Source organism: Labrus bergylta, chromosome 11 (genome assembly GCF_963930695.1).
Source record: "Labrus bergylta chromosome 11, fLabBer1.1, whole genome shotgun sequence".
NCBI lineage: Eukaryota > Metazoa > Chordata > Actinopteri > Labriformes > Labridae > Labrus > Labrus bergylta.
Genome location: NC_089205.1, coordinates 23,663,528 through 23,679,747, shown reverse-complemented (window position 1 = coordinate 23,679,747; position 16,220 = coordinate 23,663,528). Strand labels below are relative to the sequence as shown.

At 42.9% G+C, this 16,220-nt stretch overlaps 1 protein-coding gene across 1 annotated transcript; it reads right to left on the bottom strand.

The window, feature by feature from the left end:
• Positions 1–488: 488 nt before the first annotated feature.
• Positions 489–13,721, bottom strand: LOC109993355 (protocadherin-16-like). Its single transcript, XM_065960540.1, has 13 exons — positions 13,683–13,721; positions 12,428–13,274; positions 9,655–9,894; positions 8,900–9,025; positions 8,537–8,746; positions 7,560–8,426; positions 7,337–7,450; positions 7,041–7,252; positions 6,620–6,771; positions 6,075–6,205; positions 5,477–5,763; positions 5,220–5,361; positions 489–4,842 (listed from the first exon to the last, which is right to left on the bottom strand). Exons 1-13 carry the CDS (start codon positions 13,719–13,721, stop codon positions 2,252–2,254), a joined length of 5,958 nt encoding a protein of 1,985 aa, XP_065816612.1. The 3' UTR covers positions 489–2,251.
• Positions 13,722–16,220: the final 2,499 nt, after the last annotated feature.

Below are 16,220 nucleotides of genomic sequence, written 5' to 3'. Positions count from 1 at the left end.
AGCCATTACTTCACATAACTATGGTATTGGGATAACAATGCAGTGTAACATCATACATGATTATTATCAGATTTCAAATAACACTTAATGGCTATCATTAAACCAAATCTTTGTTCAATTGAGATATGTTTTCCTGGGATTGGGCAATTCTGGGAGTGAACCAGGCTTTTTGAGGCCTCTGAGAAAACAGGGATGTCTGAGTTCATATAAGGTTACAGAGTAGTGCTCGTGACTTAATGTCTAAGTCAACAACACATCAGCGTTCAGAGGAGACTAATTTATAAACCCTCCGAGCAAAACACTGCTCATGTTTTTTTCTCCTTAGTGTCATTTCACTGCCCTCATGTTCGACTTCACCGTTTGTGAGTACTCTCAGAACGGATACAAAAACCATGCACAGCTAAATATCTTGATTTCACATTAAAACTATTATCATATGATTTATTTTCGTATAGTTCCACTGGGTGAGAAAGACAGATGTGACAATGTGTTCTCATAAGTACTTTAATCAGGCACTTTTTGCTCAAAAACATTTCTCTGAAGTGTAAAAGTGTGAACATTTGGAGGATTTTCTCTTTTATGGCACCGTTTTGTGCAGTTTGGACAAACATTAAATAAGTGGCAGCTAACACCAATCAATAGAAAACAATACAAACATCAAGTACCTTCATTTGATCAAATAGGTAGTGTTTCTATATATTTGGCCATGGTCAAAATAGCATACTTGTTAATAATTTAACAAGCCTCTCAGCTTCTCAGGTCAAACTATAATAAATAAAAATACTGTTTAATGTTAGCGTTACCTTAGACAGTATTATTAAGCCAATAAGCAATATTATAATTTTTTTTAAAGAGATAGAAATCCACGTTCAGGTCATGTAAGGGCACTATGTAATTGTTAATGTAGACATTTCATTTTGTAAAGGCAACAAAAACACATTCATGGATGTATCTAAGACATAGGCATCTGTGTACAAGCATTTTGTGAATCATGGCTAAACATGTACATGACATGAATTTCTTTTAATTAACTTGGAAACATTCTGGTTGTGATTGAACATTCATAAATAAACACTTTCACTCTTTAAAAAGTAACATTTTATAGTAATCCACATAGTATTCTAGTAGTGCTATAGAACATATCAGGACAAATGTGGTTCAAATGACATTCATTACCATTTTTTTTTTTTACTCATATGCAATAAATCTGGACAAAAATGGAAATGGCTACTTTTCAGAGTTTGGGCAGTTCTGATTTAGAGCCTTAATGTTTCTTAAACATTTGACTAATGAGCATTAGATGAGGAGACAAATGGCACAAACTTGCTCACACTCTGTGGAATAATTACACCGCAGATAAAGCAAACAGTTTTACATTTATCACACAGCTATTTTCACAATGCAAAGTGAAAGCAGTAAGGCTCACAGTGAAAAGTTAAAGCCAGGGCACCTGAAGGACACGATCACTGGATGTCAAATTCAGTCTTCACAGAAAATGCAGAGACCTATGTCGAGGACTTAAACAACTCAGCATTTCACATTCACGATTACCTTTTGATGTGAGATCAAACACAGGACTGTAGAAAATCTGATCACACAACACTCTATTCTGACTGATGTTTCATTTGTTCAAGCAAGGACATTTCCTCCTCTATTAATATTTACAATAATCCCAATTCAAAAAGCATTTATGAAGAACTTCATTTCAAACCACACGTTAAACATTACATGAGATTAAATCGATTTACAGTACAGTAAAACAAGTATACAGTACAATTAACAAATATACAAATAAAGAAATATATTCTGAGGTTAAGCAACCTTTGACACTTTAATGCCATTTCTTGTCAGAAACCACTAGAAGTATAAAAATATAGACAATGCTTTGTACAAAATATTGACATCATGTATGAATCTCCGTTTGAATGTGCAAATTAACACTGATCAACAGAAAAAAAAAGGAGTTTCTTAATCCTACACACACACACTCACGTTCACTCACACACATACACAAAATGCTTTGTTCATTTTAGCCAGTCATGTAGTTCATTTTTTCTTCAGTAAGCACCAGAGCTTCAGCTATTTGGACTTCTAAGTGTAACCTTGTTTACGTGTTCTCTTAAGTAAGACAAAGGAAAAGTGAACAGCATTGACTCCTTTCAGTCTGCAGCCTCTGTGGTCATACAGTAGAAAAAGTCTGAGACAGCAATGACTCAATTTGAAGTCACTCTCAAGAATTCTTTTCTGGAACTTAAATCCTGAGCTCCGCTTCCTCAATGTGTTCCAAATGGTGTTCAGTTGTGCTGATCATTGATGCAGAGGGGCCCTGTGAGACATTGAAGGGGGTGATAGCAGGAGACCGTGCTGCCAGTGGTGAGAGAGAGGGGGAGAAGCTTGGAGACATGGCGACTGAGGAGATGGATCCCTCAGCACTCAGGGGAGATCTTCGAAAAGAAGCCAAGCTAGGATAAGTCCTCCCCACTGCAGGCTTTGGAGGGACGGTTTTTGCCCCAGGGTGGGCCACAGAAGTTATAAGAGGCGGTGGGTCGATTCTTGACTCGGCCTTTGCTTTGTGATGAAATGACCTGCGAGGATGGGGGGGAGCGGTTTCATCTTTTAAACGTGCTATTTCAGTAAAAACATTTGCTAAGGGTTGAAACTGGGGACACCAGTTTAGTAGATAGTCCCAGTTATAGCTGCCCCTCAGCTCCTCATCACTGGCCACAATGGCTGTCAGGGAGCCGTCCACAGCAGGCTTCCCATCCTCTGGGAAAGTATAATCTTTAGGGTGGGAAATGCTGAGTCCCCGTCCCACACCCACATACCCAACCCCTTCATCCCTGTAGACCGGCACCTGGCCAGCTAATAATGTACTATTCACACTGCCTAGTTTTTTCCCTCTGAACCAATCTATGGATGGCTCACAGGAAACATCTGAAAGCTGATCTGCATCCTGCTGGATTCCAGAGTCAGGACCTCGGGCAGAAATGCGCTCCTGCATGGACGAGGAGATACTTGACACTCGAGGGTATTCATTTATCATTCTGATCTCATCATCTTCTGCTGCCTCAGCCTCCGCAGAGCCCCGCCCACTGGAGTGGGAGGGATCCAGTGATCCTCCCCGTGTGTACTGACCTCCACTGCTGCCGCTCTGAGTGGCCACGTATCCAGGAAGGGCCTGATGATAAATCATTTCATTTGCTGCTATTTTCGTTTCTTCAAACTTGTGCAGCATGGTGCCTGATGCTGGTGTTCTTCCACAACCTTTTTGGTCCTTCGTCTTACGTCTTAATTTAACAAAAAACAGTGCCACAGCAATTATTATTAGTATGACTATAGTTCCAAGAGAAACTGCGATGACACTGATAAGCAGCATATTCATGTCTGTGGAGAGTCCAAAAGATGTGTGGGTCACATCTACGGAAACTTTGGCTACTGCTACACGGGATGTCTCTAAAGGACTCTGAGCAGTCACTTCCAGTGTCATCAGACGCAGCTCTCTTTTAGAGCGACTCGTGTGTCTGCTGTAGCTGTCCATTATTAAAGAAATTGCTCCTGTTGATTTATTGACTTCAAAATAAGGCGAACCGTCTGAGAGGGAATACAGGACAATGCCGTCCACGCCTCCGTCTTCGTCTCTGGCTTGTACTTTCCCAATAATCTGACCTTTCTTTGCTCCCTCAGGCACTTCAAACGAGAACTCTGAGGAGGTGAAAACAGGATCATATTCATCCTCCCCTGTGACATAAATCTGTACTGTTACAGACGCAGAATAGTTTCCAGCATCCATGGCAACAGCCACAAAGCTGAAGGAGTTAACTTTCTCAAAGTCAAAGGTCGAGCGAGTCCGTACCTCCCCGGAAGTTTGGTTGATGATGAAGGCCTCTTTTCCCTCATTAGAGCTGTCTAACAGGTAATACTTTAACTGTCCAAAAACACCTCTGTCGTGGTCGATTGCATGCAACATGGTGACTAAGGCATTCTTGGGTTGGTTTTCCCTGATGCTCGCAGTTAAAAGTTTGAGGGGAAAGAAGGGCTTGTTATCGTTGATGTCCTTTATCTCGATAATGACTGGGGCCAAAGAGAAGTGCCCTTGACCATCAGTCGCCTGGACAACAATCGTATGGGACAACTGTCTCTCACTTTTCAGAGGTCTCTGCAGCCTTAAGGCTCCTGTCCACCGGTCCACCTGGAAAAGGTCCGTCTCATCTCCTGAGCTTATGGAATACTGGACCTCTCCATTAGGAGCAGAGTCTGGATCTGTGGCAGACAGAAGCAAAATCTCTGTCCCTGCTGCTGCACCTTCACTCAGCACCACACTGTACTCTGCTCGGCTAAAAGCAGGAGGGTTGTCATTGGCGTCTGTAACACTGATTAGGATAGGCACGCTGGAGCTACGCTGAGGGATTCCACGGTCTGATACAACAACAGTCAGGTTATAACTTGGCACTGCCTCAAAGTCCAGATGCTCCACCAGGATCAGGGTGCCGACCGTCTGGAAGCCCTGGCCCTCCAAGAAGCGCACACTGCTTTCAATCTGGAAGGCATTACCAGAGTTGCCACTTGCTATGGCAAAATCAAAGCCACAGTTGTCCCGTGACAAGTCTCCATCCACAGCTTCCAAGGTCAGAACAGTGGATCCAGGAAGCCCATCTTCACACACTGTGGCTCTGTACTCTGACTGGTGGAAGATGGGGGCATTGTCGTTGACATCAGACACCTGAACCTGGACGGTGGCTATAGATGAAAGGGGTGGAGTGCCCTGGTCATGCGCCTCAATAAGCACCAGGATGGAGGGGTTCTCAAAATCAAACTCTGTTTTTTGGTTGCTGAACAGAGTGCCTGCAAAGTAACAAAACAATATTGTCATAAAAATGAAATAATAATAAGGGGAACGATTGTTAAGGGTAAGGTTTTGCATCGGAGAATAGAAGATGGAATACCTTGAGGTCAAAAGAGTCTTCTTTTATAACATGCTTACTTTTAGATGCTATCTTAACCAAAACATCTGAGGCAAATAAAATTACATCTGCCTTTGCAATGACTTTAATGAACAAAATGATTAAATATTTTGCAATGCCTGTTGCAAATATGTCCAAACCCATAAAGTTCATCCAAGTAGAGCCATTTGGGGATAACATTTATATAAAGGGTAATAGAGTGGAGCTCTGGAAAACAGGTAAAAAGAAAACACATAAATGTGTACTCAGTAACCTCACCGTTGCTAGGGTCGATGTAGAAGACTCCCCTAGTTGATGACATTACTCTGTAGATAATCTTTCCGTTCTCCCCAAAGTCAGAGTCAGTGGCTGTTACTGTGACGACTGCACTGCCTGCTGGGAGGTGCTCTGATACAGTCACCTGATGAGAAACACAATATACATTACAGTGATTTCAACAAGTTAACAAACATGCTAATATTCTTAAAGATAGTGGGTGTGGAGTTGTGAAGACCAGTGTGGGAAGGTAGCAGTACCTGATACAAGTCTTGAGTAAAGATTGGAGCATTATCGTTCACATCATCCACCAGAATGGTGAGGTTCGCCTCGCTTTGATGTTTAGAGTCGGATGATCGGACGGTCAGAGTGTACCACGTTCTCTCCTCATAGTCCAGAGGGCCGGTCAGAGAAACCCCTCCTCCAAAGCGATGGATCCCAAACATGCCCTGGTTGTTTGTTTCCAAGTGTAGTGTGTAAGAGAGGGCTGGCCCTGAGTCCACATCATTTCCTGTTACCTGTGTGATTACTGTGCCAACCAGAGTATCTGTATGTGTGTGAACATAATGTAGGGAGGCAGAAGAAGAACAAACACTTGAATTACAGATTAAAGGAACCACAAAGTTAAAAAAAAAAGTTGAAAAAGTTACCACAAATAAAGACAAGAAAGACAAATACTGTTGTGGAAAGCCTTGATCTTACAGACAGGAAATGAATAGAGGAAGTTGGCAGTCGTTTTTTTTTGTATAACAGGGTCAGACTTTTCTCACTGAGCCGCTCTGAGCCAGCTGCCAGGCAGATTGAGAGCAGGCTTTAAGAAAAGATTACTGACTTACGTCCACTGTGAAGATGACTTACCCTCAGGCACTCGGATCTCTCGTGGCAGAGGAATCATGGGACTGTTGTCGTTGAGGTCAATGATGATGACAGTCAGGGTCGCAGAGCCAGCTAGTCGTGGGGTTCCCCGGTCTGTTGCCGTAACGACAAGCCTGGTGCCAGAAAATGAATGTCAGTGACCGAATTTAAACTTGTATGAACTTGGTTGCGTAATATTATACTTAAAAGTTAAAAACTTAAATGCGAGTGCTGAAGTTTTTCCTAAAGTGTCTATTTGAGTTAGCACCAATTGTCTATGAGGAGTTTCTCAGTTGAGTTCGCCCCCGCTTTGTTTGTGTAATATTACAGCCACATAGCTCTTAAAGATACTTCTTTCAAAAAAATAAGATTCACTAGTTTGGTTTTGGTTGCTTTTTTATTTTGAAACTATACATCTGGAATTTGTCGAGTCTTACTATAATAATCAAGTGATTAAAAATCCATTAAAATAATATATTATCTAGAAGGCACTTGGCAGGGTCTGATAACAGATAAAGACAAAAAAAAGCTTAAAGGATTGGACTCACTTGGTTTGTGTCCAGATCTCTCTGTCCATGATAGCTGCAGTGGTGATGCTGCCGGTCAGTGGGTCTATCTTGAACAAGCCGCTCATGGATGAGGACCTGATGGAGTAGGTCACCTGACCATTTTGACCTTGGTCCAGGTCATCTGCAGCAACCTGAGAAAGTTAGTTTGGAAATGAAAATATTGAAATGTTTGCAACAGCTGCTTAAGTGCAACATAAACTAGTGAGCAATATTCCACATGAAAGTCAAGAGTTCACAAGATATGGCCTTCTACCGGCCTTCACGGCACAAATAAAGTGTATAGACTACTCAGTTCCAGAGCCCTGAAACGATCAAGATTTCTGATATTTGACTTCTTTGTACAGTACAACTAAACATGCAAACATCAGCCAATGACCATGTAAGGGAAAGGGTACTTCACCTGGATAATGGGGAAATCGTAGCCCTGTGCCTCTCTAATGTAGGCTACATAATTCTGGAGTTGGAAGCGTGGCAAGTTGTCATTGACGTCCTGCAGGATTAAGTTGACAGCCATGTATGAGCTGGAGGAAGCGGTCTCAGCTTTCACCACAAGGCGAAGTTTGGGGGTCTCCTCAAAGTCTAGACCCTCAGATTTCTGGACCCAAATTTCACCTAATTGACAAAAATAACTATGAGTCACATTGTGGATTTGAAAAAACATCTTATTGCAGGGTTTGCTGCCATCTCTGCACTTACCAGTAATGGAGTTTATACCAAAAGATTGGATTCTGTTTCCACTGAAAATACTGTAGCTGATACCAGTTTGAGAGCCATCTGGGTACTGGGCCTGAGTCTGTGTTACTACTGTGCCTATAAGGAGAAAAACACAATTTGTGAAACATTAAATATCTACTTTTTCCTTTATACTGACTTCACTGACTCTCATGTATATAAGTTAAAGGATTAGATAAATAAAAACCTTTAGCAGCGTTCTCCTGCAGACTGACATCTCGGGCCATGCGAGAGAAGCGAATCCCGCTGTAGCTCTGCTCCCTGATATAAATGATAACCACCCCCAGAGAGGACTGAGCTGGGTTGCCCTGGTCCATGGCCTGAACTATCAATGTCCTCTGGCTTTGGGTCAGAGTCTGCAGCTTTTCTGTGGCCTGGATATCTCCTGTCAGTGAGTTGATGGTGAAGCCCCTCACAGGGTTGGCAAAACGATAAAACACAGAGCCGTTAGCCCCAAAGTCCTTGTCTTCTGCCCTCATGGTGGCCAGCACTCTGTGGTTGGACAAGCTGCTGGCAGAGATGTTCAGAATAAGGGGGTCTTGAATGAAGAATGGAGCATTGTCGTTCACATCCTGAATGTAGACAGTCAGCTGAGCAGTGGAGTTCAGTGGGTTCACGGGGGAAGAGTCAGTGGCGTACACCTCGAAGGTGTAAGAGGCGGTTCTTTCTCTGTCCAGAGGTGCTGCGGTGATAATGCGACCAGTGTTCTGCTCTATGATAAACATGCTTCGGGAGCCACTGCTCAGAAAGTACAGCACCTGGCTGTTGGGGCCATGATCCAGATCAATGGCTTTCACCTCCAGAACCAGTGAGCCAATAGGAACATCTTCAGAAATGTCTGCAGTGTAGCTGCTGCTCTGAAAGTGGGGGCTGTTATCGTTTATGTCCAGAACCGTAACCTCCACTGTAGCTGTGCTGCTGAGGGGAGGGCGACCCCGGTCCTGAGCTGTGACTGTTAGCTTGTACCCTGCCTTCTTCTCCCGGTCCAGAGGCCTGGCAGTTGAAAGCACACCAGACTGTCTGTCCAATCTGAAGTCTCCAGATGGATCGCCAGCTGCAAGAGTGCAATTACCAATGGTTATAAAAAGCTGTGACATGCAAACCCAAAGGGGCAGCTGATCGGATCATTTAGAGTCCAAATAGTGAAATAAAAGAACTTCTCACCAGTTATTTTGTAGTTAATCTCCCCACTTTCACCAGCATCCTTGTCAGTAGCTCTCATTGTAAACAGAGGCAAAACCTCCAGGTTTTCAGGCACCTCTATGCTGTAGAAGAGACGTCCAAAATGAGGGATGTTGTCATTCTCATCGAGCACTCTGATCCTCACCGTGGCTTTGGCATAATTTGGGGGAAGACCTCCATCCTTTGCATAAACTGTGAATACATGAAAAGATATAAAAGCATTAAAAGAGACTTTATACAGATGTTGAATGCCACAGGTTGCTATTTTAAAAGGTTAAATCTAATATGATGTATTTCAAAGCAAAACTATCTCCATGCCAGCGTAGGATAGCCAGAGGACGGTACCTGTTAGAGTGTAGTACTCCTGGAGCTCCCTGTCAAGCGACTTGGTGGTTGTTATGACACCTGTAGCTGGTTCTATTGTGAACCCATCCTGTGAGATACCACCAAAAGTCACCTGTCCATTGGTTCCTAAAGGGAAACAGTCACTTTGGTTATTAAAAAGAAAAGCTAGAAAAGGAGAGATTAATTCTTTACCTGAAATCATTTGACAAAAGAAAAACAGCTCATAAAACATGTAATGATCACTCAAATCATGAGCTTGCATACCTGTTTATTTGTTGTTAGCTTTGCTGTCTAAGCATTTAGCAGTGACCCCCCCCCCCCCCCCCCCCTCATGTGTCTGGATGCCAGATTGCGTGCTAACACAAAGAAGTCTGGCAACCTCACCTGTTTACTTCACTGATTGCTTTTGGAGAGAAAGTTTATAATCCTTCTATTTTATGTGATTCTGACTAAGTCCAGGAGAATGTGCAGTTTCTTTACCCAACCCCCAACCTACTGAGTCGTTCTCAATTAAAAACAACTGTTAATGTAAAAGCCGAGAAGAATAAAAGGCATTTGCTAAAACAGCACAATTTGATAGCTATTACCAAAAAAACTGTGTTGGTTTAAACCAGGCTACATTTGGCTGAAATGTTTTTAAGATGTTTGTCTGATTGGTTAGTTAGAACTTTGACCAACCCTCTGGGAGAGCCCTGTTGTTGAAAAATAAAAAATAAGTAAGAAGCGACAAAGACTGTGCACATTGTTTTTCTCACCTTGGTCCAGATCAGAGGCAAACACTGTCAGCACACTAGTTCCTGGAGGCTGGTTCTCTGAAATCTGGGCGTCGTACTGGCTCTCCTCAAACCAGGGCACCTCATCGTTAACATCAATCACATGGACACACAGCAGCTGGCTGGACGAGTGCGCCGGTATCCCATGATCCTCGGCGACTATTGTGAGGTTAAAGACGTCCTGCTCCTCGCGGTCCAGAGGTTTGAAAATAGACAGAGAGCCTGTCGAGAGATGAATAAAGGGTGAAACGTGAGGAGAGATTTCCTGTATGTGTGTGTGGGTGTGCTTTATTACAGCCTCACAGAAGTTTCACAGGACAACACACAGTAAGACAACATGCTATCAAAGGCCATAAAACATGCAACTTTCCACTGTTGTGTGTAGTCGTCAAGTGATTTCAAAAGCAAGTGTGAAAAGTTGCCGTGTGAGGGCCAAATCAGGGCTAATCTCCTGCACACACATACAGCTCTGCCTACCTGAGTGCTACCACCACCACAGCTCTAACAGCCCCACAGTCTGGCCACAGTTTACGAGATTTTCCATTGGAGAGTGCTGCAGCCATCGAGAGAGAAGCAGTAAACACACACCCTAGACACGCAACAGCCAGGCCTGCCGTGCTGCGTAGAAATTAGGGGGCACTCTTGCCTTTTCATTATCCTGACCTAAGAGGGTTTAGCTTGCATTGATTCAATTTCAATTTCATGCTTTAAAACGAGCTACAACTGTTAAAGAAAGAGAGCCAGGCCTGCTTTGGTTATAGCTTTTTTGTGCATGTTTTCTCTTTGTATCTCACTAGGACTGAGATAACTTGCCCCTAAGACTTTAATCTGGTAGGAATTACAGGCAGGAATATTTTCTCAAAATCTGACTCCTCTGTGATCGTGTAGTATTCCTGGTCACAGATAACACATGGGCAGAAGAAAGGCAGAGGGACACAGGAAAACGTTTTTATTTTGAATGTTTTTAATTCCAACATCTTAAGTCTAAGCGGGTCTAGTGGCGCCAACACTTTGGACTGCAGTGTGAGGGTTAGCTGAGGTTGCTCACACCACAAACACATCCTTCTTTTCTTATATCCTGAAGGCATTTATCAACATTTGATGTGTAAATCCCTGAATTGTGTTGTCTTTTGCAAAGAAGTAATCCACCTTATCACCAAGTGCACTCTCCCTTCGCTCCAGAAGTTGAATTAATGACCCCCCCCCACTGACAATGACTGATGAGACTGTGTCCCTCACTCTCTGCCTTTATACAATCCTAATAATAACTCTCTCTATTGTGGCTAGCTGTGATGCCAAAGTAATGAAAACAGAGTGTTTAAAGATGGTCCAAGGTCTGCGGTCTCTGACCCTGAAACAGGAGCAAACCAGGTGCAAGGAGGATTAACTCTGTCATTATTCTAACAAATAACCTGTGTGCATGAACACTTCAAGGTGAGCACCAAACTGGGCTGAAGGAGAAGTGGCATGCCTGATAGCCGCTGAATGTTTCCATCCTCCAGCTGCTCCAGGGGGGCAAGCCGGTTGGCGACTTGAAGGAGAAGGCGGAGCCAACGTCGACACGTGTCTCAAAAACCACAACAAAGCCCACAGGACCAAATAGCCCCAAGGTCAGCGTTAACTAAGTGACAGAGTCTCATGCAAGCACACAAACACATATGTGCATGCCTCTACACACACGTACACACATGTGCACACATAAACACGCGTAACTGATCCTTTCTCTAATGGTTCCCAGAAGCTCGAGCTGGAGGTTCTTTGGTCTTTCATGGGAATAGATCCACAATAACAGATGATGGGTTGTGCGTGTGCATGCTTGTGTAAGTGTATGTCTGCGAGAGTGTGTCTATGTTTGTGTTATATATATTTGGCAGACTGCACAGTCTGTCTGGCCTCCAACTAAGAGAAATAAGTCATGAAGAGTGAAGCAAGAGTTGCGCTGTACTCCGACGTAAGCAGACGTATTACAAGAGTTTGTGTGTTTATGGACGTGGATGTTTGATGACTGTTGTGGAGGAAGAACAAAGGAAAAGGAGTAAACATGCGATACAAAACAAGATTAAGAGGTGGCACCAATGCTTAAAAACATTCATGAAAAGCCCAGAAAACAGAGGTACACAGATGCATATTCACTTGTCCCCTTGTAAATATTTCAGTTTGAGCTGAGTATGTCTGAAGACTCAGTAAAGCTTCAGTTCTTTAAATCTCAGCAGGTGTTGAAAATATAGTTTTAACACAATCAATATAAAGAAGCCATAAAAAAATGACCAGAAAAAAAGATGTGGACCTGTAAAGAAAACCGCTGACTGAGATTTCATCATCTATTTGTATCCTCCTTCCTTCTCAGAGACACAAATGCATTGGCTATTTGCGCAAAAAAAACAAAGGTATGGATAGAATATTAAAGCCGAATCATATTAATTGTGGAAACTCAACTTATTCAGGAGATACACATTTTCTTTCAAAAAGTTCTCTTAGATGTTTGATAGTTGAAATACTATGACTAGACTGAAACTGAACACTTCTACAAGGACCTAGACTACTTTCAATGCTCATTTATTGAATCATCTATGCCAATAATATTTGTGCATAGTTCTTAAAATATAGTTCTGGTTATTGAAAGTTTGAGTTAAAAATAGCAGATACTAGTGGTTGTACATGATAAGATGCAAACTTGTCACCAACATGTAAATCATCTTTGCAATTAACCCATCACCACCTGGCCTTTACTAGACAGACTCTAAACATGACTCACCAGTGTTGGGGTTGAGGCTAAATGTTCCTCCAGTGTTGCCTGACTGAATGCTGTAGGTCACTCTGCCATTCTCCCCCTGGTCTGCATCTCTGGCCATGACATACAGCGCCACGAAGCCCACCGGCTGGTCCTCCATCACACTGACGGCTGTGGGCGAGCTGAACACTGGTGGGTTGTCGTTCTCATCAGTTACATACACCCTTGCTGTGACAGAACCCCAGCGTCTCTGGCTGACATCTTGGGCAGAGTCTGTTGCCTTGACGACCAGTATCAGGTTTGAGGTGACCTCGTGATCCAGCTCCTGGCCTAATGAGAGAATCCCAGTCGAGGAGTCCAGGGTCAGAAGGCCTGGGGTGTCTGGCCACTGGTGAAGGATGGAGTACCTCAGCTCACTGTTGGGCCCACTGCCATCCTGATCTGTAGCCTGGAAAGTATAAAGGGATGAGCCGGGCGCCATGCTCTCAGACACCACAATGGTTAAGGGGTCCTCTGGGAACTGAGGCGAGTGATCATTGCTGTCTTCTACATCAATGTCTAGGTGGACCAGGGTGCTGCTTGGATGAGCCGGAGAGAAGTCATCCACCTCAATCTGCAGGGTGTAGCGCTCATCTCGTTCATAGTCTAGAGGACGTGCCAGGTACACATCTCCAGTCAGACGATCCACGACAAAGGTCCCATCTCTATCTGTGCCCCCCACCACCATGTAGGTCACCTCCCCTTCCTCTGAGTTGTCTCTGTCATGGAGGCGGACCGAACCAATAACAGAGCCTGGCTTTGCCTCCTCCACAGAATTAAAGGCTATGGAGAGAGAATTGGTCTTAGAGGAAGGTTTGCTGCTGCTGAGAACCTGCAAGAAAGAAAAACAGTGTGTGAGGATTTGAGGAATTAGCCATCTGACAGTGGATCTAAGGCTTCATGTAGATGCCAAACAGCAACAAAAGTTCAAAATTTTTACAAAAAAAGAATGAAAATAATTTAAGGGTTTGGGGCAAATCAAAAACCAATTGTGTCCACTCCATTCACTTGTACTGCTGTATGTGTCACTAAGAACAAATGAAAGCAGCTGCAGGAAGTTTTCATAGACTTGTATAACACGCCTGCTAACCTTAATCACACTTAATGTGCTACTCACGTCTCTGCCAGGAAAAAAAAATACATTTAGGATAACAGCCACACAATCAGAGGAGGGAATAGTGAAAAGAGTGGAACTTAGTACTTTGACTGTTTCTTGCACTGTGTGTTGCTTGACACTTACTTTGATGAACAGTTCAAGAGTCTCCAAAGAATACAACATTTCTACTTCTCGCCTTGTTATAAAGGCGCACCATAAGTAACAGATGACACATTGTTTCAATGAAACATACTTTCTTTGATACAGCCTTAGATTAAGACACTTTAAGAAGTTGTAAAGAAGAAAGCAAGAGGAGGAGGAGGATGCATGATGACTATTTCAGCAGCTTAACAGATAGTGATTCATAGGCTTAATGGTTCATTCTGATGCACGGCTATGTACTGTAACAATTTTCCAGTAAGTGGGAAATCAAATAAATATGGTGTGTTCCTTTTGAAATCTTACATGACAAGCTGTGAATTGGTTCCACGTTAGATGGAAAGGGATTGCTCCATAAATACATGGTTATAGTCCAATGGCATCATTGATCAACTTAGAGAATCAGTCTGAAAAGATTATTAAAGGAAATTACAGAAATGCGTCAGCGGGCAAGAAAAACACTGCACTATTAAATCCAATTAACTAATGTTTATGATTTTCATTTTTTGGAAAGGGGGGAAACGTGAACTGTTACTTATTGTTACTGTTTATATGGCAACTCTATTTTCCTGGAACACATAAATGTAAGTCCCTTCCAGCGTTCTTCCATTGTGTCCTCTTTCTGTTCTATATTAAATATTAACTCAGTTACTTTAAATGCAGTGTTTTACGTGAGTGTAAAGCCCTGGCGCTCATTCCAAAAGGGCTACTGTGTTAAAAAAGTGTTGAAGTCTTTGAATATGACCTTGATCAGAGCGGTCTACAGCTGGCCCTCATCATCAGCCAGCTGGGAGTATTTGATTCAAACCCATTTTTCCATTTCAGATCAAAATTTCCCTTTTGAAAAGTCACAGGGGAAGAAAAAGGAGGGAAAGGGAGGGAAGCTTGTCAGAAGTGAGGCTGATATGTCTGCAACGGGTCTGAGGGGCCCAGAGACGTGGATCCTCTCAGCCCCAGGTCTATTCTTTGATATTAAATAGGTGAGTGGTGAGGGTGTTTGTGCTGGCCGAGCGCCAATAAAAGTCTGACCTGAATGGTGAGGGAGCAGGAGGTGCTGCGAGGGGGCAGGCCTCTGTCAGTGGCTGTCACAGTCAGGGTGTAGTCAGCTCGCTCTGAGTGGATGAGCGGTGATGATGAACGCAGCTCCCCAGTGTTTGGGTTCAAAGAGAATCGCTCAGCTCTGAGACCTGACAAGGACAGAGAGAGAGAGGGAGAGTTTAACCTTTAACTAAAGAAGACGTATGCTGGAGCAAAAAAAGGACAAACCCAGTGATTCAGTTCTAACAAGGATGATTCCTCGAGGCTGGACACTGGTGTCTTATGTTTCCAGTATTAACTCAAATGTTTTCCAGTAACTTTTGTTTTCTGTAAACACAGTTCTACAGTGGTTGAAATAAAGCTACAAGTTTGTGTGGGTGTCCATTAACAGCTTTTATTTTGCCCACAATGTTAACTTCATAGTGCCTCTAACCAGCCCTTCCTGTTGCTATGTGGCAAAGGTTGACAACTCTGTTTTGCTCTGTACTGACCACTGAATCTGTTATAAATTTCTCAGTATGTTTAATATTTTCTTTATTCTCTGAGATTTTGTAAATTAAACATAAATACAATGTAAAATAATTGTGTCCTGGCTTTAGCAGCTGATCTTGACATGGAAATTGGACCCGCTAAAAAAAACGAGTCAGATTAGTTCTTATCCGTCATTGTTGTTGACAAAGTTGATATTGTAATTCCTGCATCTTCTTTAATTTGATTGGTTGGTGAGGGAGAAGGGACATTGATGAGCAAGGTTGTGTTACAAAAGGTGAACTATTTTCAACTGAGAGCACTGTGACCTCAACAACAAAAAACAGCTTATTCCGAGTGCAGTTTTGAGCCTTGGCTGCTGAGAGTCTTACTGCATTTGTTTAGGATTGAAATGGAGGCTGCCAGGGCAAAACAAAACAAAACAAAAAACTGTGTTAGTGGACACAGGTCCTCAAAGATGCTAGAAAACAATAAGGCAATACCAAAAAATGAATAAATGAAAATAGTTCATAACTCGGCCTATTCTCATAAAAGCTGTACTGTTATTTTGTTTTCCTTCATTCATATTAAGTACACCTTAATACCGTGCAACATTTTATATGCATTTTATACAGTATCTTTCCTTCCTGCATGTAGCATACCTGACAAAGAGTAGAAGACGGTGCCATTCTCTCCTTCATCGGGGTCTTTGGCCTGCAGGCTTCCCAGTAAAACCCCAGAGGACTGACCTTCCATCACCTAAAGAGTTAGAATGCAAATAGTGTTAAAATAAAAGACATAAAAGACGATTAGTTTTTAAAAAACTTTTGTGTGCTTCTGATCCAGTGACATCACCTGTATGATGAGGCTTTTGCCAGATTGGCTGTGGGCGAAAGTGGGATCATTATCATTGTCATCCAGTACTGTGATGAAGGCTGTGCCTGTGGCGCTACGAGGGGGCGAACCTCCATCTTGAACCACCACCACCAGCTGGTAACTCGACTGCTGCTCTCGGTC